Source organism: Martes martes, assembly GCF_963455335.1.
Source record: "Martes martes genome assembly, chromosome: 17".
Lineage (NCBI taxonomy): Eukaryota > Metazoa > Chordata > Mammalia > Carnivora > Mustelidae > Martes > Martes martes.
In genome coordinates, this window is record NC_137905.1 from 51,152,736 (window position 1) to 51,164,578 (window position 11,843).

The following is an 11,843-nucleotide window of genomic DNA, read 5'->3' on the forward strand; positions in this document are numbered from 1 at the left end:
TTCCAGGCCTCCAGGAGCTGGCTTCCCGGCCCCTCCTCTTAGACAGGAGACCATCCCCAGACCCAGACCTCTGGGGAAACCAAAAGTTGGGATCAGACCGGAGGAATGAGTCAGATATTGAGACAATCAGACAAATCTTTATTTGTGCCTTGATGATGTGGCTTTTTCCTTTGAGACCTGTGGTGGCGTGGCAGACTCCTTCATGGTGCCCAAACAGTCCTTGATGGAACTGATCACCCTCTCAGGCCGAAAGCAAAGTATCCTGGGGGTGGGGGTTGCAAACAGCAGAAGCAGATTAGGTCCTGAGTGAGGGACACCCCTCCCAGCCTCCCTATATTTGATCTAATTCTAGCAGTGATCCAAGTTTAGCCCACCTAGATAAGCCCCACCCTGTTTTCTAAGACCCATCCCCGACGGAAATACAGCTCCCAGTACTTCCCTAGCTCCCAGACCCCCTCGGGCGTTAGGAAGTTGGAAGTCCCGCCCCTCGCCCCAAGCCCTGCCTTCTTCACTGGGCGGCTCACGCGGTCGCAAAGCCGATTATCAGCACCACAAAGCCCCAGATCAGCAGTCCGATCAGACGGCCTCTCAGCATGTTCTCGGACTTCGGACACTGTGTCGATGTAGGCTGGCCGGCTGGGGGCCTCTGGAGGCCACCCGAATCCCCCGGACCTGCGGCCTCCCCAGCCTCGCTTGACGGTAGCTCTTCATGGATCCTTTCGGGCAACACTGATAGAGGAGAGGGAAGGAGACGTCCTGGGAGGGCACGAAGGTCCCGCCCGAGCCTACGCAAGCCTGCTCCACTCCAGACAGCCGCAGGACCCACGCCTTGCAGGAAGGAATCCAGCCCCTAAGTGCCTGAACACTGTGGTGGGAGGGCCACACCCAGGGCACGAAGCCACACCCTCGTGACCTGAAACCACACCCCAGCAGAAAGGGAAGGAGGCCCAGACCACGCCCCTGAAGCTGACTGCTTCCCCCGCGGGGACCTTGAGTCCCACACTGCTGTCCACAACCCAGCACTCACCTGTGACTCGGAAGAGGAGAACCGTGGCTGGGATGGACTGGACAGTGCCCAAACGGCAGCGGTAGACCCCTGCGTCCTCTGCGGTCACCGCGGTCTTGGTCAGGATGGGATCTTTCCCCTCGGACAGCAAGGTCTCAGAATTTTGCCCCCAAACCTAGACCCAAGCTCAAGGGGTCACAGAGGCCTGGGGAATTCAGGGTTTGGGGTTGTACAGGGGTGAGATCATCATGGGGCCTCAGCGGGGGAGATAGGAGTCCCGGGTATACGGGTCGGGACACGGGGTCCTCGGGGATCAGTAGAAACCAAATCTGGTAGGTAGGCCATGGGTCATAGGGATTGTGGGTGCAAACCTGTGGATACAGGGATCAAGGGGCTCACACAAACCTGATGGACTTGGGGATCAAGGATTACAGGATTTAGAGGGCCCCACCCTGAAAAAGCTGTAATCGGTCAGGCCTTGAGAGAGTCGATGCCAGTTGAGCTCACAGTTCAGGATCATATCTTCCTTTTCGTGGACCAGGACTACGCGCTCTGGGGGTAGGGGGTTACGGTGCGATGCATCTTCCAAGTTCGGTGCCCTTCCTCAACTCCCTCCCACTTGGCCTCGGCCCCGCCTTCTCCCGTCGGCCGGCTCCAGGCTCCGCCCTCTCTAGATACAGGCTCTCCTCTGGCTCCGCCCCTCTTGCACCGCCCCCCTCCTGCCGGCCCCAGCTCTCTCACCCCCGCAATCAAAGCTCTTTCGACAGGCGTGAACCTGCCTCTGGCAGGAATTGCACCAGATCAGACTCTGCAACATCACACCTGAAGGGGCGGGATCAACGCTGTATTCGCCCTGAGGGACGAGGCTAAAAGGAGAGGGCAGGGCCAAGGGCTGGGGCGGGGTCAGGTGCCCAATCCCGGGGAGGTCAGCCCAAGGGGCGGGGGTAGAAGGCAGCCCCGCAGGAAGAGGGATGGAACCAGGCTCGGTAAAGAGTGCAAATACAATATAACGGCCTCTCCAGTAAGCCGCAGTGCGAAAGGACTGTGGAACCTCTCAGAGGTGGAGAAGGAAGAAACCTCGAGACCCAAAGGGGGAGGAGAACGGCTGGGTATTACCGGAGCGACCGTGAGGGATAAGGACCAGCTCCCAAATTCGGACTCACCACATTGGTTGGGACAAAAAACTGCCTCAGAAGAAAGAAAGAAAAAAAAAAAAGATTATCAGATTGCTAAATTAAAGGAGATGAGAGAAGGCAATGGGTTGGGGTTTGAGTTCTTGGGTTTGAGGGAGGAAGGACCCAGGTGACTGGATCCCTGGGTCCGAGGGAGGACGGAGTTGGGAGAGTCGAGGGGCGGGACTTAGAGAAGCGGGGGTGGGGGGGGTGGGGGGCGAGAGGGGGGCTGGGGACAGAGACCCTGGGACTGTTGAAAAAGGGGCTGTGGTCCATGAGGGACTCGCGTCTTCCCTCACCCTCTTTTTGGAACTGAGCTGCGAAGCGGGCAAAGACATCCTTCTGCAGGTGCAACATCCAAAACATCTCCTTCACGAAAAGCTCACCTGGGAAGGAGCAGGGTGACACAGGCCCTCACTCAAGGCCATGCGGCTAGGAGATGACAGAGCCGGAATTTGAACCTGGGCAGTTTGGCTCACAGAGCCACTACCAGACCAGTTGTCACCAACTATCATTTCTCCGAAAGATTCTGGAGCCCCTCCCCTGGCCCCTCCGTGTATTTACCTTCTACATTACTGTCTGTGATACGTTTCAAATCCTTCAGAAAACTCCAGGATGCGTTTTCCAGTGTGGGCTCATCTAGAGGGGTGGGAGGCGGGGATGCGGGGAGGGGGAGATAGAATTCCAGATTTCAAGCCTTACTGCCTCATGGGCTCACCTAGTCTTAGAAACTACAATACCCATGAGGCTACTGGGCAAGGATAAGACGGGTAAAGGGCTTGTCTGCCCATTGTCTTCTGGGAGTTGTAGTTGTTTTTTATTTCGGTTTGTTTTTGAAACACTAAAGTGGAGGAAACACAGTATTTGCCAGCCCTGGGTAAGGCCCAGAATCTGCATTCCAGCCTTCTCCATTCCCGAGCCCAGTAAGCTCTGCTCCAGCCCTGCCTTCCCTTCCCACTAATCCCTCCCCCCGCCCCGCCCGCGGCCCGCCTCCCCGATATCCTAGCCACAGACCCCTCCTTTCCCAGGACTCAGGATTTCCACGCTCTTCCCTGCCCTCACCGACAACTCCCATATAGGAATCCTCCTGAATTGGCAGGTTCTTGAAATCCAGCAGGGCTTCTTTCACCCTTTTCATAAAGCTTTCGTGGCGGTCGGCCGCCAGGTGGCCAGGCAGGTAATCCGTCTCCAAGGAGTCTAGCGCCTCCACGACCTTTGTAGCACACATGAGACAGGCCCGGGCAGGAAGCAGGCAGCCGGCCAGCGCCGCCATCAGGAAGGGAAGTTGCGGACCCATTGCGACCAGAGCGCTCAGGTCGCGGCGAACCCTGGGGAGGGTCCTTTTACCCCACACTTTCACGCTAAGTGGAAAGATGCCCTGCCCCGAGACTAAGACTCTCAATTTGCAGGGCGCACACTTCTCGGTTAGGAAACCGAGGAGTCCGGAGACCCGATGAGCCCTAAACAGCCGCTGCCCGACCTTGACCTTGAATGTTGTGTCCTCAAATACAAGGATCCGCTAAAGAGCCGAATCCGGGCTGAGGGCTTTTAGACGGGATGAGCAGGCCACATCCTTCCACTCTGCTATTTTCCCACGACTAAAATTAAGGATTTTGTTTGGGGGCGAGGGTGAGGTCGGTCCCGTGATTTGGAGAGCTTTTTGACTGGAGTCACGGTCACGGTCCGCCCCGGTCTACGAGGAATTTCCACCGCGTCCCCTTTCTAGCTTCCCACATGGGGCCCCAACTCTCCAAAAGATACTCCCAGGGAGTTTTCTCGGCCCCGCCCACAAGCCCAACGCTGAGTCTGAGAGGACCGCAACAAAGGGAGACTCCGCCTATCGTTCCATGATATCACAGAGGCGGCCGCCTTTTCAAACTAGAATTTTCCCAGCGTCTACCGCAAGGAAAGTAATCGTGTCCCCTCCGGCTTCTAAAACCGAGGAAAGGACTTCTGGCTTTCAGCTTCCTCCCCTCCCTGAGCCCCCGGACCCAGGATTCCGACTAGGTGCGCTTGGCCTTTTGGAAACCTGGCGTGGAGCCACGAAGATGAAGAAAGGGGCCTTTTCTAGCCCTAGGACTACGACTCCCAGGAGGCCCTGGGGTCTCTCCCTGGCCAGTCCGATGGCTCTATGGGAAATGTAGTCCCGGAGTTACACACTTCGCTCGCTCCCTCCTACACTTTCTCTCCCTACCCCCTGGGGCTTGATGCCCAGGTTCCAGAGGAAAGAGGCCTAGGGCCAATACTGAGGAACTGGGGTTCTATGGGTCCTGGAAGGTCTCTCCTTTTCTGCATCATTGAAACAGGCCGCCAGAAAAACAGGCACCATGACTCACACAATTCTGAGAACAAGAGATGGCCAGATTTGAGCAGGACAATACCCCTAGATGTGAATGAGTCCCTGGCAGTTCTGAAACTTTCCTCCTACACACACACACACACAGACACACACACACACAGGACTCCAAAATACTGCAGGGACAGGCGTTAGCCATGTGGCCTTTTAATTCATACCTCCCTCTCCCCCACCTGTGGCAGCCGAATTGGGAATGATCCCTCAAAACTCCCTTAGGAAGACTGAGAAAGGGGTCTGCATTCTTCTGGGTGGACAGGAGATGCGATCAGAGTTGTCTGTAATAAAGCTAGCAGGCCACCTTCACCCCCTTCCAAAAGCCCCAAGGGGTTCCTGGGATCTGAGTCCAGAATCCCATCCTCCTTGGCCAGACCCTGCACTCCTTTCTGCCTGGGTCTGAGGACAGCCTGGGTCTGAGGACAGCCGAGGGTCTGCACACCCTCCATTCTTGTCAAACCTGAAGCCAGATTTAGTGGTTCTGTGATATCAGGGGCAGACCAGGGTTGGCGAGGGGCACAATGCCAGGCGCTTTCTGCAAGGCAGAAGGAAACATTCATGCTGGCTGAATTCCAGAAAATGGATTCCATCACCCCCCCACCCCCCCACCCCTCCAGCCCAGTGGTGGGGGTGGGGGGGGGATGAGGGGGTGGGGGGAGGAGAAGCAGAGGAGGAAACTTCCGTAATTGGGAGGGGCCACCTCAACTCAGACCTGCCTTGTGGGGTGCTTGTCTTTGGCAGTTTTTGAGCTTAAAGAAAAATTAAAAAAAAAGCGTTCCTACATTTCTGAAAAACTTCGCTCCAGAACCGGCTACACTTCTGAAGCCGTCCCCCTCCCTCCACCTCCCACATTTTCGTCCATCTGCTCAAAAAAGAGTCTTGATCTTTCTTTTCAGGGGCTGAGAAGTCAGACAGGTTTCGGGTCGGCTCTCAGCTACACATAATCTGTCTTCTACCCATATTCCTGGCAGTGGTTGGAGGCGTTAGATTTGGATTGTACCTTGCTGAGATTCTCCTGGAATTCCAGAACCCCACCCCTCTGGAAGATCCCTGCAGGATTCTCCACAGGTACTCGAACTGAGGCTCTCTAGAATGACTCCAGAAACACAGAACGGGAGTTGGTGGGTGCTTGCTCTAGGACACCCACAGATTGCCTCAGTCCTGGGGACTGGACCTCTCTTCTCGAGAAGACCAGGGGCAACGTTCGAAGGGGCAGTTGCCTGAACTTGAGTGCAGCCCTCTAGAAAGTACTCTGGATACGGGTTGGGATGAACAGGTAGGTGCTGCCTTCTAGAACTGACATGAGCCTCTCTGGGCATTGCCAACCCACAGGAAAAGATCTTCTGCTGGTTCTAAAATGTCCAGACAGCTACGGAGAGCCCTCCTTTCTCTCGAAGTCTAGCCAGCTAAAACTGCTCTAGAAATGGGGGGGAGGGCACCGGCTGTGGGGCTCCCATACGCTTCCCCAGAAGCTGCCAGGTAAATGCCGCCCCAAGATTGATCAGCAATTCCAGAAAGTCTCCCTGCTGCTCACGGCCCCGCCAGCGACTGGAGTGCGGACAAGTCGGCATTAATGCCCACCCACTCGGGCAGGAAGGCAGCCTCTGGCTTAAAGATTTTCAGGAAGTTGGAGTCAGGCAGGGTGAAGTTGGCCAGGTAGACTGTGTCTCCCCCGGCCAGGTAGGCGGCCCAGAAACCGAAGGTCCCAATGGTCATGATGGTGTGGTTACACTGCGTGAGCAGCGCAAAGTCCTTCCCCGGTGAGCCCTCCTGCCCATCGCCGGCAAAGATCACGTCCCCCCGGGAGGCGTCGATGTTCTCCCGACACCAGGCCATGCCGTTGCTGACAACCACAAAGACGGGGCCTTCGTGCCGGGCCCGGAACCAGTCCATAGCCTGCTGGAGGTAGGCGCGATCGCCCACCACCCCCTTCCAGCGCTGGGGCATGACTTGCAGGTAGTCCCCACGGCGCACGTGGACCCCCACGAAGGTGCGAGGGCGGTCCCCCGCGCGGCCCAAGCGGAGCTGGCTCAGGAGCCCCTGGGCCTCCCGCCGTAGGTGGTCGTGCAAGGTGAACTCGCGGCGGATCTGGGCGCGGAGATGGTGGAAGAAGGTCCAGGAGCAGGGGAAGCCCGTGAGCTTCAGGAAGGCGTCCTCCAAGTGCGCGTAGTCCTCCGACATCCAGTCGTGCAGCTGCAGCTCCCGCCACGGCGTGCGGCCGTCCACCTCGGGGGCGAGCACGGGCAGGCTGATGCGGAACACGGGGGCGAGGGCGGCGTGCATGGCGGGCAGGATGAACGCCTGGCGACCGTTGAGCTGGGCCAGGGCCAGCAGCGTGGCGTACTGCCCCATCTGGTTACCGAAGCGGCCATCTGGGTAGATGGTCCAGATTCCTGAGAGCGAGGCCGGGGGCTTGAGACAGGGAAATGAGGCGTTGGGCGCCATCGGCGTGCCTGACAGGCAGAAGACGGCCACAGGGGGTGTCAGCAGGCGGCGGCCTGGACACAGGGCAGTCAGGTCCAGGCCACTGTGAAAGAGGTCTTGGTGGATGTGGAGGAAGAAGACGGCTGAAAGCACACAGACTAGCAGGAAGGTCAGACAGAGCTGCCGCCGGCTGGGGGCCCACATGGCTGGACGGGAAGAGAGATGAGTTAGCAGTGGCTCAAGGGGCCCAAGGACATATGTCGGGGAGCAGAGGCCGGTTGGATGGAGGATACTAAGGATTCAGACTCCTGGGTCCGAGGGAAGGGGCATCGGGGTCCTGGATCTGAGGGAGGAGAAGCGGGGTCTTGGAATTTCAGGGGACGGGGATGGGAAATGGTGCTTTCCCAGAGAGCAACGGTCTAGGACCCAGCGTGTCATCTCCACATTTTGGGATCTGGCTCCTCTGGGGCCCCGGAGGCCCACTGAAGTTGGGCAGTGTTCCACCAACTCCTTTCTCCGGTGTACCTGGGGCTGGGGAGAAGGCGAGGAGGTGGGCAGCCTCCACTATGGAGGTGACAGGAAGACACAGGCCAAGCAGAACAGGATTAGTCTGGAGGCCCAGACTGGAGGAAGGGATCTTGGTTCCTGGAGAAGCAGGAGTTGCGGGTGGGGTGGAGACTCCCCGGGGCCTAAGGGGCGAGAGGTTGGGGGTGCGCCTCTCGGACCAAAGGCCCAGGTTCCTAGATGCCAGGCATCTGCTGGGCCCACTCACCTGAGCTCCTGGCGGATGGCACATCCGCAGTCGGCTTGGCGAGACTGCAGCGAGCCGTCCGCAAGTGCAGTCCACATCCGGCCGCCCCCGGAATCCCGAACTCCAGGTCCCAAGGCTCGGCAGCGATCCCCTCCATGCCGCTTCCCCCGACTGGCTCCGAGGGCTCGGGGAGGAGAGGAAGGAGATGGGCGCGGTTCCGAGGCTCGCAGCCTCCGCCCCTCCAGGGCCAGGCAGGTAGTTCCGAGGCGGGGCCCCGCCCCCGTCTTGGAGCCCCGGGCTGGGGTGGGAGCCTCCGCCCCCTGCCCTCCCCGGACCGGGGGACCTGCGCCCAGCCCCCTCCTCTCCGGCCTCTGCCAGCCACAGGGCTTTCCAGGGCCGGCCTACCTGGCCGCCAGCAGCGGCATCCTTCCGTGGACGTGGACTTCTAGCGCCGGACGCGATGCTGGACCCAGGTGTTCGGGTCCATGGACTTCTCCCCCGTCGCTGACGCCCGGGCTCACAGCCTGCGCGGGGTACCTGGATGCTCGGAGCCCGGCCACTCCCCGGACACCAGGCCCAGGCGGGGAGTAAGATCCTCCGCCCTCTGTCTGCCCCGTCCTCCCGGTGGGGGTGAGGAACCCGTTCGCCAGGCGGCTCCTGGAGCGGATGGAAAACCTTCTCCAGCTGTCAGGGTCCCAGACGCGGGAGCCTCCGGCCCGTGGGTGTCCCCACGCAAACCAGGGGCCGCTGATCGCCCATGTCCACACCGCGCACCTCCAGATGCCAGAGCCGAGGCCCCCAGCCTCTCCTCCGGGGGGAGTGGACAGTCTGGTGCCGACAGCTCCTTTCTAGACGGCCCCCTCCTGGAGGCAGCGCCCCCCCCCCCCCAGCGGGGAAGGAGCTAGCAGGCAGGAGTGGAAGCCAGTTTCTCCTCCCACAGTCCCAGGTTGGGATTCAAAGGCTTTGCTTTGCAGCACACCTGAAACTGTTCCCATGGTCAAGGTGGCCCTACCCAGCCCCACCCCGGGTGGCTGCAGCAGGGGAGCGTGGACATTCACTAGGGATTTGACGTCACTGTCCAGAGACTTGGCCATAAATGTCTCCAGACCCAGGAGTCCGGCCCCCAGGCCTCTCCTTCCTCAGACCCTGGACTTCCAACCCCGGCCCCCTCCCCTCCTCAGCCGGAGAAGTTCAGGCCCCCAGTGCCCTCCTCGCTCAGACCCAGGTGGCCAGCCTCTGTACCTTTGGTTTCCAGGAAACTGCCCACCCCCTCATTCCCTTTGGGCTCCTGCCTCTCATTTCCCCCTCCAGAGCCTGGCTGGGCCACCAACGCTGAGTCAGAGACTCTCACCCTCCCCCTGCCCCAAGCTATTTTGAGAGCACCCTTCTGGGCCTGGGGATAGCTTCTCTGGTGAAAGAAACACCAGGATTGCATCAGGGAGGAGAGAGAGAGAGACTGGGACCTTTGGTGCAGGAGGAGCATCTGGGCTGGGGTTGGTGACGTTGAGGTCAGGATGCCTCTGTCCCTGCAGGGGACGCTTTGGTCATGTGGCATTCGCAGCCTTCCTGATGATCGAGGAACGTCAGCGTGTGACCCCCAGAAACCTAGAAATTCAGGTGGCGTGCAGAAATTCCAGTGATGGGACACAGTCTGCATCTGTCAGTCAGGGAAGCAGATTTCCAGCCCCCTGCCCACCCGCCCTCCACCCCCGAGATTCCAGGGGTCCCGGTCCCCCAGCCCCTGTCACCCAGGTCCCAGTTCTTCTGACCCCTCTCCCCCTAATTCCTCAGACTGGGAAGTCCAGGCCCCCACCTGGAAGGACCCCCCGGATTGCATCATCCGTTCAGCACGATCTGGCCACCGTGGAATCCTGGCTCCTGCCAAGTGGGTCAAATATCATGGGTCAGGTGTGGGGAAGGTGATGGGGCGGGTCTGTCTGGATATAAATTTTGGAGCGTCTGCATCCCTTCTAGGAGACCTGGGTGTTCAGTTCAGCTGGGAATCCACGTGCAAGAGGGCCCGGGCGATCAGGCTAAGCAGCCATCCGCGACTCTGCTCTCCCAGACAGCCAGGATCTGGAACAGAATCTCTGCCATTCCGCTCGCTTGTCAGACCCCAGACCCCAGATCTCGCCTGAGGACGTGAGCCATTGATGGGCTGGGAGGAGGCCAGGTCCGAGCCCCTGGGGCTGTGGGTCCCTGTGCTGGCCGTCCTTTTGCTGGAAGCCTGCCAGGCACACCCTATCCCTGACTCCAGCCCCCTCCTCCAATTTGGAGGCCAAGTTCGACAGCGGTACCTCTACACAGACGATGCTCAGGAGACAGAGGCCCACCTAGAGATCAGGGCTGATGGCACAGTGGCAGGGGCTGCCCGCCGGAGCCCCGAAAGTGAGTGTATAGACCAGGGGTGGTCTGCGGGAGGAGGGGCTGGAGGCCTGGACTCCCAGGTCCAAGAGAGAGGGGCCTGGGCAGAGGCCCTCTGAGTCCCTGACCACTTTCTCCCCTCAGGTCTCTTGGAGCTGAAAGCCCTGAAGCCAGGGGTCATTCAGATCTTGGGAGTGAAAACATCTAGGTTCCTGTGCCAGGGCCCGGATGGGACACTGTACGGATCGGTGAGTTTCCGGGGTGCTCCTCCTTGTGCTCTACCCTCCCTCCTGTCATCTTCACCCATCCGGGGTCCCACCTGTGGCACCTGTGGCTTGGGCCAGGCTTGGTCCTGTGCTCTCCACGTGCCTGCACCACGCCTGCCCCCCTACCTGTGGGAGCTGACCTTGTCCATGTTTACAAGGAGAGGAAACTGAGGCTTACACAGGGACACACCAGCTGCGAGTCACGAGGCCTGTGAATGACAGAGTGGCCTGAGAGGCTGAGTCTTGTGACTCAGAACCCCTGGTGGCCGCATGGTCCTCCTACATGTCCCGTTCCTGCTGGGCGCAGGGTCCTTCCGAGGACCCATGGCCTGTAAAGTGACCGTGACCCCTGGGAGGAGGCCAGATGTTGCTGTCTGGACTCAGAGAGCCTCGACTGCTCCCTGGGCTGGAATAATCCTCTCTGGGAAGTGGGGTCGGGAGGTGGACTGCCCAGAGGGGAAGGAGGAGCCTGCTTCTGTTGTTTGTGTCTGGGGACCTGGACTCTGGATCTGAGGGAGGAGGGGCTCCCCCAGCTCTCTAGGAGTGTCTGGACTCCTGTATCCTGTTGGAGGGGAGCACTCTGTGGTCAGAAAGAAGAGAGAGCTGGGGGCCCCCAGACGCCCAGGTCCGAGGGAGGAGGGCGCCGGCCCGGATGCCTGGGTCCTGCAGCAGGAAGTTGTGAAGGGATCCCATGTCTCTGATCTCTCTTCTTGTTCCCCCAGTTCCACTTCGACCCCGTAGCCTGCAGCTTCCGGGAAGTGCTTCTGGAAGATGGGTACAACATCTACCACTCCGAGACCCTGGGCCTCCCACTGCGCCTGCCCCCCCACGACTCCCCATACCGGGACCTGGCACCCCGGGGACCTGCCCGCTTCCTGCCCCTGCCAGGCCTGCTTCCGGCCACCCCGGAGCCCCCGGGGGTCCCAGCCCCTGAGCCTCCCGACGTGGGCTCCTCAGACCCCCTGAGCATGGTGGGGCCTTCGCAGGGTCGAAGTCCCAGCTACGCTTCCTGAAGCCGCGGGTTGTTTATTACGGGGTCTCCTCTTTATTTATTGGGTTATTTATCTTATTTATTTTTTTATTTTTCTTACTTGGGATAATAAAGAATCTGAGAGGAGGATCCGAGTGAGCCTGTGTGAGTGTTTGAGGGAGGATATGGGATCTGCTTTCCCGTCTCCCATCCACCCCAAGCACCCCTGCCCCCATTGTCAGGAAGCTGTGGGAAGGTCCCAGTTTTCTGCTCTGCTTTGGTGTCCCCAGGGACTCTGGACTATCCCTGCCCTTTGACAGGAGAAGGCTTGTTAACCTCCCACCCCCCTCCTCCACCCACCCCCAACCTCGTGCTTGTGTTGTGGAACTATTTTTCTGAGGTACCTCAATAACAGGGAGCATTTAAACAATGACACTGCAGACCTACAGCCTCATGGGAGATGTAGTTTTCTGGACCCACTTAGCACAAGGAATGGGATGATATCTGGGTCCTCAGGGCCCAGGCAAAGGCTCTTGGATC

General features: G+C 59.5%; 3 protein-coding genes across 5 annotated transcripts; 1 reads left to right on the top strand and 2 right to left on the bottom strand.

Moving 5' to 3' along the window:
* Window positions 1-118: 118 nt before the first annotated feature.
* Window positions 119-3,607, bottom strand: IZUMO1 (izumo sperm-oocyte fusion 1). Of its 2 annotated transcripts, none has more exons than XM_080829433.1 (9): window positions 3,241-3,607; window positions 2,743-2,817; window positions 2,478-2,564; window positions 2,170-2,190; window positions 1,748-1,828; window positions 1,458-1,558; window positions 1,028-1,181; window positions 504-729; window positions 119-262 (listed from the first exon to the last, which is right to left on the bottom strand). In XM_080829433.1, the coding sequence occupies exons 1-8, from the start codon at window positions 3,473-3,475 to the stop codon at window positions 521-523; spliced, it is 963 nt and encodes a 320-aa protein (XP_080685559.1). In that variant the 5' UTR covers window positions 3,476-3,607; the 3' UTR covers window positions 119-262; window positions 504-520. The 2 variants fall into 2 exon arrangements, with proteins under 2 accessions (XP_080685559.1, XP_080685558.1); XM_080829432.1 differs by having other exon boundaries at window positions 120-262; window positions 525-729; window positions 3,241-3,599.
* A 1,050-nt stretch (window positions 3,608-4,657) lies between these two features.
* On the bottom strand, window positions 4,658-8,990 carry FUT1 (fucosyltransferase 1 (H blood group)). 2 transcript variants are annotated; one of them, XM_080829534.1, is made up of 4 exons: window positions 8,946-8,990; window positions 8,109-8,360; window positions 7,725-7,887; window positions 4,658-7,158 (listed from the first exon to the last, which is right to left on the bottom strand). In XM_080829534.1, the coding sequence occupies exons 1-4, from the start codon at window positions 8,976-8,978 to the stop codon at window positions 6,059-6,061; spliced, it is 1,548 nt and encodes a 515-aa protein (XP_080685660.1). In that variant the 5' UTR covers window positions 8,979-8,990; the 3' UTR covers window positions 4,658-6,058. The 2 variants fall into 2 exon arrangements, with proteins under 2 accessions (XP_080685660.1, XP_080685661.1); XM_080829535.1 differs by lacking the exon at window positions 8,946-8,990 and adding an exon at window positions 8,478-8,499.
* A 685-nt stretch (window positions 8,991-9,675) lies between these two features.
* Window positions 9,676-11,453, top strand: FGF21 (fibroblast growth factor 21). The gene is made up of 3 exons (XM_080828459.1): window positions 9,676-10,091; window positions 10,212-10,315; window positions 11,056-11,453. Exons 1-3 carry the CDS (start codon window positions 9,857-9,859, stop codon window positions 11,344-11,346), a joined length of 630 nt encoding a protein of 209 aa, XP_080684585.1. The 5' UTR covers window positions 9,676-9,856; the 3' UTR covers window positions 11,347-11,453.
* The last annotated feature ends 390 nt before the right edge of the window (window positions 11,454-11,843 follow it).